The 12,877-nt window shown below is 34.2% G+C and overlaps 1 protein-coding gene across 2 annotated transcripts; it reads right to left on the bottom strand.

Moving 5' to 3' along the window:
* Window positions 1-5,235: 5,235 nt before the first annotated feature.
* Window positions 5,236-8,375, bottom strand: LOC131622527 (uncharacterized). Of its 2 annotated transcripts, none has more exons than XM_058893560.1 (5): window positions 8,091-8,375; window positions 7,926-8,020; window positions 7,651-7,826; window positions 6,172-6,280; window positions 5,236-5,845 (listed from the first exon to the last, which is right to left on the bottom strand). In XM_058893560.1, exons 1-5 carry the CDS (start codon window positions 8,353-8,355, stop codon window positions 5,537-5,539), a joined length of 954 nt encoding a protein of 317 aa, XP_058749543.1. In that variant the 5' UTR covers window positions 8,356-8,375; the 3' UTR covers window positions 5,236-5,536. The 2 variants fall into 2 exon arrangements, with proteins under 2 accessions (XP_058749543.1, XP_058749544.1); XM_058893561.1 differs by having other exon boundaries at window positions 7,926-8,014.
* Between the last annotated feature and the right edge of the window lie 4,502 nt (window positions 8,376-12,877).

The raw sequence follows: 12,877 nt of genomic DNA, 5'->3' as shown, positions 1-12,877 counted from the left end.
CAACAAATTTTGCAGCATTTTTGTCCTCATCTTTCACCTCCCACGCCACGCCCCTTCACCATCCCTTATGTCCAAAACTCTGCTATCACTACACTGCAGCCTGCTCTTGTCCAAACTTTGCACCAAAAGGACCGTGACAAAACCTGTGATCATAAAACACAAAAAAAAGTTACTACAAATGTTCAAAATATCACCAACATTTCCCCCCAAATTTCCATTGATTTCACTATAAAAACTCAGCATCTGTTAAAGAAAAAAGGGAGGCGGAAAAAACCCTAGGGAGAAACAGAAAAACTCCTCCCAAAATCTCTCTCTAAACCTATCTCCCAAAACTCTGCAAAAATTCCCTCGCAGAAAACCAATCTCACGACCTCACCAAACCGCATAAATTATCACTCAGCTCAAAAACCTGCGTTCAAACCACAACATCAACACTCACTAACGGAGTCACTCAACCCTCATGCTCTAGTACGCTGAAACCTCACCATATTCACACTCACAAAGACTCAGAAACAATATAACACACTCAGAATAACAAACAGAAAATCATCACAGCACCAACATTTAAACAAAACTCAAAAGCAGAGTAGAAGAGGAGAAACGAAGGTCGAGAAAGAGCACAAGAATATCGTACCTGAAGGAACTCGGAGCTGATTCGCAGAATTCGTGAAAGCCTTTCCCGGTTATAGCTTCATTCTCTTTTTTCTTCAGTTTTCTGCATTTAAATATTACTCGTCGTTCCTTGTTTATCTATCCTCTTGTAACCATGTAAATCTCAGATTATAGTTGATTTGGGGCTTTAGGGTTTTTGTGGGGATGTGGGTATTGTTGCTGATTTGCTCTATTTCGATGTTGTTGTTTGAACTTGAATACATTGAGCATCGTGAGTGATGAACGCGCGAGAGAGTGAGACCGTCGAAAGGTTGAACGTCTGAAACCGAGCGTGCGAGAGAGATGAGAGGCCGTTGTGTTTTTTATCAATGTTGGGAAGCAGAACCCTATTTTGGTCTCCTAGTTTTTTCAATCATCTGGGCCGGGTCTTTTTTTGGCCCAGTACCTGCTTTTTTTTCCTTGCTAGCCCCAAAGCTTTGTTTACACCCCCTAAGTTTTACTTCTTTATATCTTTTGATTATTTGTTTATAATAGTTTTGTTTATTGTTGTTTGATGTTACTAATTTCTAATTCATGATGATATTGAAAAATTACAAAAATATTTGTTTCATTAAATTTTGGTTTCCATCTTTGTTTACTTGCATGATTTATTTATTTTTTCTTGTTAGATAATTGTTAGCATAAAATATCAAAACTCAAAGACTTTTTTTTTATTCAATAATTTCCCGATCCAACGTCGAACTTCTTCTTTTTGAAAACCTTTTTCTTAACCGCACCGAAAGATCGTGTGACAAGAAGTGTACACCTCTTGAATACCTCGATTCTTTTGGATTAACACATTTTTTAAAAACCTTTCTTTAATTAAATCGAAAGATCTTGTGACAAGGGGTGAACACCTCTTGAATACCCTGATCTTTTGAAACTAATACACATTAATAAAATCAAAGTGATCAAGTGACAAGAAGTGCACACCTCTTGAATACCTTCGATCCTTTGAATCAAACAATAAATTGCTTTCTTAAATAAATCGAGAAATCAAGTGACAAGAAGTGCACACCTCTTGAATACCTTGATTTTCTTGAACCAAAACTCTTTAATTAATCAAAGTGATCCTGTGACAAGAAGTGCACACCTCTTGAATACCTTGATCCTTTGAATCAAAATACATCAATCAAACCAAGAGATTGAGTGACAAGGGGTGCACACCTCTTGAATACCTTGATCTTTTGAATCTAAAACACTTAATCAAACCGAAAGATCCTGTGACAAGGGGTGAACACCTCTTGAATACCTTGATCTTTTGAATAAAAATACATTAATCAAACCGAAAGATCTTGTGACAAGAAGTGCACACCTCTTGAATACCCTGATCTTTCGAACCAAAATTAATTAACTTGGACAACAAGTGACAATGGGGCTCGCTCCTGTTCAATACCTTGGGTAAAGACGCGCTAGGTGAACACCTATGCTCAATCCTTTGCTAAATGTCCCTTTAAAACACAATCTCAATTTCAATCAAACTTGTTTGCCTCATGGCTTTTAAAATTCTTTTCATAAACGAGACACTTATCCAATTTTCAATACGAACATACTTCCACATGTGAAGATCGAATATCTTCCACTCGAATGCGATGATGGCCAAAATCATGTCTTATCTTGATTTAGTTATCCATTCTTGTAGTGATCTAATATCCATGTGCGTGTAGTATTTCCATTTGAAAGCGATCGAGTACCTCTCGCTAAAATCAACTAACAAACTTTCGTGGTTCTTCGCCCGAACTACGATTGCTCTGACTTTCCCATTGCACTAGGGAATACGTAGGCACAAGATACAAACGTCTTGGCGAGCATAATAATAAAAAATATTTTCTTTTTTCTTCATAATAATAAAACCCTAAAAACATTTTCTTTTATCTTTTCTCGATTAATAAGCTAAAGAACGCAAACAAAAACACTAACACTCAAACACGAAACCAACTAAATGGGTCCCATCGAGTACGATGGAGGTGAGGGGTGCTAATACCTTCCCCTTGCTTAACCGACTCCCGAACCCTAATTTGGTTACGAATGACCATCTTATCCATTTCTTTTCTATTCGTGGGTTTTATCGATATTTTCCCTTTCCTTCTTGGAATAAATAAAGTTCAGTGGCGACTCTGTTGTACTTCGAATGCGCGAAAGCGCTCGAGTCACATTTTTACCGCTACAGCTATTATATATTCGAATACGCTTTATTATTTTTAAAAATAAAATTTTCTAATAATTGATATTAAAGTAATACTTAAAGATATATAATAAATTTTGTGTTTTGCCAAGAGTGTTTATTAGTGCAAAATTATATTTTAACTTTTATTCTTAAGTTAATCAATTACATATGTCTTATGTAACTATCATATGTCCTGCAAGAAAAATTTAAATATCGATCCTAAAGGTTTTTTCTTTTCAAATATTTTTTTGTTGCAAACGGTAAGACAAACTTAAATTCAAAATTAACAGAGTCATGGTTCGAACACATGATCCTTCGCTCAAAATTAACAGAGACATGGTCACTAACTCATTTACCGCAAGGAAGAAAATTGATAAGATGCAGATGAGCGTACAAAATCAAACATAAAGCTACATGTGAGATTGAAAAGTGCAAGGCCAGATTAGTTACAAAAGCTTACACACAAATAGAAGGTGATGACTTCAATGAAACTTTGCACCAGTGGCCAAAAAGAGCATCTAGTCAGATGGTTGTTAACAATTGCAGTGGTAAAAGGATGAAAATTACACCAAATGGATGTTAGATATGCCTTCTTACATGGAGAATTGACAGAAGAAGTATATATGAGTCCTCCACAAGAATATAAAGTTCCAAACAAAGATTTGGTATGAAGATTGAAAAAGTCATTGTATGGCTTGAAACATGCATCTAGAAATTAGTATAGCAAACTATCTCAATCATTGATAAAATATGGTTTCCAAGACAACCAGTCTAATCATAGTCTATTTACATATTCACATGGATAAATTCTTATTGTTGTTTTGATCTATGTTGATGACTTGATCATTGCTTGTAATGGCATTGAGGCTTGTGATTAGTTTAAGCAATATCTTAGTCAATGTTTCCACATGAAGAATCTTGGTTCTCTTAAATGCTTCTTCGACTTTCGGGACTCTTGATATTACTACTTGTACGATTTAGTACACTTGTTAAACTGCAATTAAGTTTTTGACGTCGTTGTCAGGTACTACCAATAATTATAGAGTTTTAAGTTGAAATTTTGTTGTTTTACAGTAGAATTTTTATTTTCACATTATTTTACTTAACTGACTTTTGTTTGATATTTGTATGCGAGGTGAAACCTCAATTAATTTTCTTTTTGACGCAGAAATTAAGAGAATCTTACATGCTAAACATAGGGAAGCTCAATTACTAAAGTAGAAAGAAATAGAGGGAATTCACCAAGTATAGAGACAAAAGAAGAACTAGAAGTAAAGATGGCAACAAATCCACAATCAAAAGTTGAAATACTTCTAGGCGATTATGGAGGGAGAAACACACCAGGAAGTAGGCTAACAACAGTTAATCAACTAGTGAATGTACCTCAATTTCAATTTAATCTAACAATGCTTCATCAACAAGAAAAAAAGTCATTCGCAGGTAAAAATAATGAATATGCTAACAAACACCTATTGAGATTCTTCATTAAGAGTTCAACTTTAAAAATAGAGGGGCATGCAAAAGAAGGAAAAAGACTCGGATGTTTCCTTTCGAACTATAAGAAGTCGCTGAAAAGTGGTTTTATTCATTTCTGACTAATAATATCACAACATGGGCAGAAATGGAGACAACCTTCTTCAATGAGTATTTTCCAACATCAGATTTTCTCAAGAAATGATACAAGATCATTAACTTCAAACAAAAAGATGGTGGATCATTGGGCGATACATACAAAAGATTCAAAAAACTTCTAGTTATGTGCTCCACTCATTATTTAGATCAATGGATAGCCAATATTGAATGATCATTCCCAAGATAAACATAATATTTACAATTTTAAAAATAAAGTTCAAAGGATTTTCCAAAAAATTTCACTTAGTAAATTGAATAGGCTCTTCTCCAGATGGTTTAGATTAACCATGTCAAAAATCTTATTAGGCCAAAAGTCTTACAAACTCGCCTACCACAATTACTTCACCCCTACATGGCTCATACTTTAGGGACTATGAGCCATCATATATCTTACTTAATCACTTCATTTTTTTAGGTCTCGTGTTTGAGAGTCTGTAGATAGATATGTTCATAATAGCCTAAGCTCACTTAGCATCAACAAACCCAATCCATTTGCTCTAAAGCATACTAAAACCCCAGGGTACCTAAACTAACATGGCCAAGGCGAAGCACTCATGGGTCATATCGACTAGCTCATCATACTATGTTGCGTGGGTGAGATAATCCAACTAAGAGGTTTAGGTTAAGAGTCACACAGTTGAGACCTATACAGAAGAACAAGACAATGAATCATCATGATAATGCACCCATAATGATGTAACTGCCATAACAATTAAGGCATGAAAGCTGGATTAACAAGTGTAACTATAAATATAACAGAGCAGCAGGACAAAGAATGAGACCACTTATTCACATATAACTCATAATGGATTATATGACTATGATTTTCAAAGCTAAAAAATGTATAATCAAGCTTTCAGTGCCCACTATGAATACAATAGTTTTCAAACAAGTATTCTATGACTCTTGCAAAATCACGGTGGCTCAATGTGATTTTTAACAATCCACCATAATCTCAAACATGCACTTTTCAGGGCTTGACCTTTGGAACGTGAGATCCTTACATGAGTGACATATACAGAGACATACATAGAGGAAAATGACAGATGGAGATCTAGCTCTTAACTGTTAAGGAAAATAAATTACTTAAATGTCTGAATGCAACCGTACGAAAAGTAATGAACTAAAGGGAGTACTTAAACGCCATTCTCTTTGTTTTTTATTCAGTGGTTTTCCTTTCCCTGCTTTCTCTCTGTTGACTCTCACGTTGGCTAAACTCCAAGTGCAATATTTTGTTTCCATATCAAAGGATTCAAGCTTGAAGACACCGTCGCCTTCAGCAGATGGATTATCTGAGTCATCTTCAGTGATATATTTCACATACATAGGTCTCTCCTTGAATCGGTCTAGGTCATCTGGAATCCGAACTATTCTTTCAACACCTGGTGAAGACACCTGAAAGAATGCATATGAAGATATAAAAGCTATTTGAATCAATACTGAGTAACATAACAAATCATCAATTCAATCCATCAGCACTATTATCTTTCAAAATCAAGAGGGATAACACTATCAATAACCTTGGACCCCAGACAACACATGGTTCATTTGCTCTAAAATTTAACTAATAAAAAAGAGTGTTGGAAAGTGTGTATTAGAGAGTGTGTTCCTACCACTCCTTCAATAATTTTCATTCAAACATGGTTTATTGTGATAATCACAAATTATATCTCTACCTACAATATATGACAATGCAGTAAGATATTCGAGATGGTACCTACCTCCAAACTTAAATTCTCAGGAATGAATTTGGCAAGTTCTGCTTCATCCAATTTTGCTCTGTAAGTTGTAGAAAATGCTTCAATATCTTCCATGGTGGGGGAGCCGGATCTATTGGGCATAGAAATTCATAAATTAAGCATACATCAAAAATATATAGTACCACGTTCAGTTCAGCGACAGTTTATGCAAAATGAAATAATTGCATTGGAGGAACACAATAATGAAGATTGTTTTTATCAATAGGGTAAAAAGTCCCTTTGAAGGTTACAAAAAAGTTTGAACTCATGATTTGTGATAAATTATTGAGCATCATTAGGGGAACACAAGAAAAGGTTTGCCACCAATCCAATGCAGCATTTCAGAACCTGTGATATGATTTTAAAAATCTTGGGACTCTTTATTACTTCATTGTGAGGGAAGGTCTACAAGACAATAGTTTCTTTCCATATAAGCTCAGCAGAACTTAAATTACAAAAGTAAGTAAAAGCTTTTTCATTTTTTTACATAGTTGCATTGCATCGGTTAAGAATACCATATACTAATAAATTGAATTAAACTTCAACTACTTTTTTCTATTGAACCTAATTTTAGATAAAATTGCTGCAGAACCCCACTCCCAGCAGGACCAAATTTGTTCCAAAGTCAGTAGTTTAGCCTAACAACTTGTTATAGTATACTAGTACTTGATATGAATGAAAGAAACAATCCTCAAATTAATGACAAACAACAAGAGAAAATCACCTAAAAGATAGATAAACCTCTATTTGACATTATTTCCCCATTTCACCCTCTCACAAACACTCCTGCTGTTAATCCCTGATTACAATGTCACGTAGCACCGACCCTCTCCAATGCTATTGTAGCATATAGCAAGATAGCAAGATAGCCGCTATTGTAAAGACTAGAAATCAATGTGCAAAGTAAAAATAAATGCTCAAAAATAGAAAAAACACAATTAAAGAGACCTTCATACTCAATAGTTAAATAACCTAAAGTACAGCGCGTTAAAACTTAAACTTAGAAGAAAATCATATAAGAACTAACCCAAGAGTAGAAAGAACATAATGATTGTTTGCAAGCAAAAACATAACATAATGGAGAACATGATTTTACTCTTAAAAGAGTCCAAATTAGCATTTATACTCTTTAAAAAAGACAAGGGTTTGGAAAAAGGCTTAGAGGAATTTTGCCCCAAAAATCTTAATAGCAGTTGTGATAGCTGTTTGGGGCGGGCGACTATGCTTGACCCGATATTGTTCATAGTCGCTCGTGGGCCAAATGCGTTGCACTGAACCCTTTTACCGCTAAGCTATTCCACTATAACGCACTAGTAACAACATAGACACGCATTATAAATTGCCTGTAATATAACGCTCGGCTGATATTTACTGTTGCAGCGAACTCAAAAACTGCCATGTATTTCTCCTAACTACATCCATCTCTAAAACATTATAACAACATTGATGATGAATTCTTACTTGTTGGAAAGCTTTTCAATACGCACTTGAACTGTGGAATTGGCTAAAGTTTTGAAAGCATAGATTTGCAAGTCACCATCAAAAGACATAGTAACCTCTTTAGCAACTGCTAATGCTTTTTTATCCCACCATGTTCCGGCAAGGGAAATTCCACCGCCAGCACCACCATCACCAGCCTTCAAAAACAAGAAAACTCAAGTCACATTCTTCAACAAAATTGAGTATTTTTCATTCAACCACACAATAATTATAATTAGGTTTCCAGAAAAACTTACATAGGGTAGTACACTATCCTCTTCCTCGTCAAAGTACTCATCTTCGTCTTCGTCACTGTCACTAACATCATCCATGTCCTCATCAATTTCTGTGTCTGTGAAAATAAGAACTTCAATTGAAAATTTAAGGGGAATAATTGAGAGATTCGAAGTAGTTATACCTACCGTATTCGAATTCATCATCTTCTTCTACTTCTTCGTCTGATGGTACTTCTTGTATAATGGTGGATTCTATAACAGGCTCTGAATTAGAGTTTTTCTTCTTTCCGTGAGGAATAACAAGGGGCTTTATTGGAGTATATGTAAAGGTTGAAAATTGGATTGAAGAAGAAGAAGGGGAACTGAAATTCCTAGTCCTAGTAATGGTGATAAGTGGTGACAGAGGAATTCGCCATGGTTGCAACAGGCTTGAAGCTTTAATCAAATCCATTCAGTTTTTTTTTAGTTTGTGAAAGGACAAAAAGTGTGAGATATGAATTTTTTTTTTTTTGTTTTTGGAGGGAATACAACGGGCCAAGTCATCCCCACATATCAAACGAGTGAGAATTTATATTACCACCCCCAAATTTAATATAATATCCCTATAGGAGCAATGCTTTAATAAGTTTATTGTTATGCGATTTGTTAATAATTTTCGTTTTTTTTCAAGTATTGGACAATTACCGGATCTTTTTTGAGAAAGTATCGATTTTATTTGCGTTTATATAAAGAAATATCGGATATCGCAAAAAAATTAGATATTTTGAATTTTTTTGAAAAAAAAAACAGAAATTTTCAAAATTTTCGATAGAAAATATTGTTTTTTTGGTAATTATATGAAGAAATATTGTTTTTTCAAATATTTGGTGCATGTAAACCAAATATTTTAAAAATCCAATAACATATAGTACACAGATGATATTTTGAAGAATCTGGTACAAATCAAATTTTGTGGATATTTTGAAAAATTCGATAAGTAGTGGTGAATTTTGAAAAATTCTTAAGTTTTTGACTTTAACAAAAGATATCTGATAAAATATATACATATAATGCAAAATATGCTAGATTATCAATACAAAACAAATTATGTTGACTTTCTAACTTCTTCTTTCTAGTGTCTTATATGTCCCACATATGCTGTTTTTCATGCTTTTGCACCTTAACTACAATTTTGTCTCAGCAGTTAATGATGGGAGGCAATGGACAAGAGTTTCAACTTCACTTGAACCCAATGACTGTTATTAACAAAACCAATTGTGATTTGTGTCTACTCACAACTATGCACGGAGATATCAGTAATGGGAAGAGTGTGATGTTAAGGTTCCTGGATAAGAGACCAATATGACATTGTATCTAGAAACAATAGGGTAACCCATTATCAGAAATTATCTTCCACCTTTCACGACCCTACACACCCAAGATAGCTACTCACAACGAACTCGTAACTTCATATAATGTATCATAGAACACATTGAAATACATTTGATGGTGTTGATAAACTTTAGAATCTAATTGTGTTCGAACTAAAGATCATGACTCTTCGCCCCCATCAAAGTAAAACTGCAATTGCACAGAAATCACAATTTCTATCTTGACCCACATCAACAATGTCATCAATGTAGTGATGTAAGAAAACAGGAAACTAAGAAAAGTAAAGATGTTTTGAAGACTGAATAGCCAGTTTACTTTCAACTGGTTTCGTACAAGATATCTTCGTAGTATGACTTCTTCGCGAGCCCTCAGCATACTCTAACTACGAAGGATCAAGATTCACATCACTCGCTTGACCCTTTTTACACTTCTTATTTCCCTTGTTGGCTTGTACTTCACTGGTGGTGGACACATGGGAGTTGTGGATGGATGTGTTAGTTCCCGAACTTTTTTCTTCATCGCCCTCTAGCCTACAATATTCATTGTATTGAAATACCTCTTCAACTCTTCTTCTAAATTCAACTGTTTCTCATTATCATCTTGAGTGACCTCATGATCTTCAATGTATAATTTCTTCCAAAACACATGAATCGATTCTAACGGAACATGCTCATCTTGTATTTGAAGACATGCAAGTTCGCCCCTATAAGGTAATCCATGTGTTGTTCTAATGAAACAACTACATGCATCTTTGTTAGTACCAACAAATTTTATCCTTTTCAACTCCTTTCCAACGTGATGAATACACTAGGGATGGCAAAACGGGCCCAACCCGCTGGGCATGTTTGTTTTGCCCACACTTTAGTGTGGGGAGGACCAATATTTTAGGCCTTCACCCTTTAATGTGACCGTCCCGCCCCGTTTTTTATGTGGATTTTTGCGGGCACGAACATTAACATAAATTTTTGCATTTTTAGGATTAAAAAGTGTAGTGCCCGCAGGCTTAGCCTGTCCCAACCTTACTTTTTGCGGGACGGGTTAAGGTTTTAGGTCCGCAGCCTTAACTGTGCTTTCCCCGCTCCTTTTTTTGCGGGCTTTTGTAGGGCGACCTAAATTGGACGCACACGCCTGTTTGCCACCCCTAATATACACTGTCTTGTAACGAAGTCGTACAATATTGAAATACTTTTTAAAAATGATACTTTCATTGAACCTAGTTGCAACTTTAACATGGTTTCACCGCATCCAAACTTCAACATAAATATCCCCCACTGGTATTCACGTTACAACATCCAGCAGGAAAGATTTGTGCAGATGCTGAGATGATGTGAACACCAAGTTAAAGTTACAACTAAGTGCAATCAAAGTATCTTTTTTTTTTTAAAAAAAGTGTTGTTAGCATTGAGTATCTATATAACACTCCATTAAACTCGAGATTGCACGGTTTCGTATCGAGATAGTGTATACAACACATTGCAAAGAAGTTGAAAAGGGTAAAAAGAGTTGGTGCTGATAATGTTGCATGTTGTTGCTTCATTAGAACAACACACTGATTACCTTGTGCGTGTGAACTTGCATACCTTCAGATACAAGGTTACCTTGTTCCATTGGAATCCATCCATACATTTTAGAAGAAATTACACATTCAAGACCATGAAGCCACTTATAAAAAAGAGAATGAGACACAGTTAAACTTAAAAAAAAAAAATGTGAATAGTTAAAGAGGTATTTTAAAATCTTGAATATTATTTGGTAGAGGGTGACGAAGAAAAAACACTATACTATTTTTTACTTGGGGTAACAAAGTTGTGGCAGAATGCGAAAAAACTATGGTCTAAATCTTGACAACATTTTGGCAACAAAGTTTAAAATTATGCTCTAAGTGGTCGTTGCCTACTTTTTTAAGGCTACTTTTTTACTTTTAGCCACAAAATTTATATAACTATTGTCTAAAATATTAGAAGAAGTTACACTTTTAAAAGAAAATTTCAAGCCACGGTTTTTTTAATCAATTTACGACTGCGGTTGTAAAGGCACGGTCGATACTTTATGCTGCCTCAGGCAACATGCATGTAACCGTGGCCTATACTTTAAAGACAATTGTTTCATCTATTTAAGCAACAAACTTTCAAGTCTATCCAATTTATGTACATATCATTAGTTAATAAATATCATTTGACACTACTTATTGTAAATGAATGAGTCTTAATTCTATTTTATAATCAATCAAATTATTTTTACATGTCAATATTAACACTAAAAAATAAACGTAAAAGAAAATATTAAAACAAAAATTACATCAATTATTAAAATAGCTGTTTAAATCTTAATTTATATCTTCATTCATTTTGACGACGGTCTATGTCCAAACTTCACCTTTAGAATGTATGCATGAATAGAAAATTAACAAGTGCAATTTTGCAGCTGCTCTTACAAGATATCTAATTAAAATAAATCATATAAAAACATTTTTAAGCATGGAAATTTCTTCAAGGCTCCAATAACAAAATTCATTAGCTTGTCAAAATAATTTGACATTCAAATTTTATGCACATATCAATTACCACAACCAGATCAATTCTCTTTAGTTGAAACTTACATATAACTAACTTATATTATTTACATTCCCCTACTAATTGTTCTACATAAAGCTAATAAATTTAAGTGTTAGTTTGTGAGAAATATTAAAAAGGAAGTTGTATCGATTAAAAGGCACAGATGTGTGTTCTTCCGGTAAAGGTGGTAAGTGTAGGGGAATTCATAGGTCTTGGTAAGTATATTATGATGTATGATGGTTAGGGTTTGTCCACGACAACGGGAAGTCCTATATAATGGTTTAAGAGGTCATACTCATGTGAGGTAAAAGACTATGTTATTTAATGGCACTACTACTAATATTATATTGTACTGACAACTTTCAGCTCACCCAACAAAAAACCGAGGTAAAATTTTAAGACGTGTTGCGTTATTTTTTTTATAAAAGAAATTATCATCTATTTACTTGGTTTAAGAACAAAACCAAGGAATAAATCATTTTAAGGTACATGCTTCGAGTCTCAGCAATTGCAGTTTTTATTTTTTTCTTTAAAAGTGATGTCTTTCTTATTAATTAAGATTTTATGTTGTTATTGAATATTTTATTCCCTCGATTTCTCAAACAACCGAGTGATATGTGTTGCGATTGGTTAAAAATATACATGTTTAAGAAGTCTCACATCGCTTAATTTTGTGAAGGAATAGGAGTCCAAGACTATATATAGGATTAAAGTTCTTCTAAGCTCAATTTCGCTTAGTTTAGCGATGGAAGAGGGAATCCAATGTTATATATAGGATTCGAGTTTTTCTTTATAAGATGCACTAGTCAAAAACACTTTAAGCTTATATTTAACTTTTTTTTTATATATTTTCTATGATACTTTTGTTTTAGAGCGTTGTGAGGGGTAATTAAATATTTATTTTTGAGAGTGCGGATGTATTGGGGTCTAGGGGTGGTTAATGGTAGTCTATTGTGTTGTAACAATTTTTATGCAGTGTTATTCTCTGGTTGTCATTTGACAACGATCGTAATTTTTTCTCTGATTTTGAAGTTTATGTTCTTGTGT

Source organism: Vicia villosa, unplaced genomic scaffold (genome assembly GCF_029867415.1).
Source record: "Vicia villosa cultivar HV-30 ecotype Madison, WI unplaced genomic scaffold, Vvil1.0 ctg.000032F_1_1_2_unsc, whole genome shotgun sequence".
NCBI classification, from domain to species: domain Eukaryota; kingdom Viridiplantae; phylum Streptophyta; class Magnoliopsida; order Fabales; family Fabaceae; genus Vicia; species Vicia villosa.
Note: the sequence above shows the minus strand (reverse complement) of the source record. Positions and strands in the feature narration are given on the sequence as shown.

Bases quoted from the DNA above. Each gene is read 5' to 3' on its own strand.
- LOC131622527 (XM_058893560.1), bottom strand. From the start codon at position 8,355: ATGGATTTGATTAAAGCTTCAAGCCTGTTGCAACCATGGCGAATTCCT. The intron at 7,827-7,925 runs GTAAGTTTTTCT...TTGTTTTTGAAG, and splicing joins AGGATAGTGTACTACCCTAT to GCTGGTGATGGTGGTGCTGG. The intron at 5,846-6,171 runs GTAGGTACCATC...GCATTCTTTCAG, and splicing joins CTGAGAATTTAAGTTTGGAG to GTGTCTTCACCAGGTGTTGA.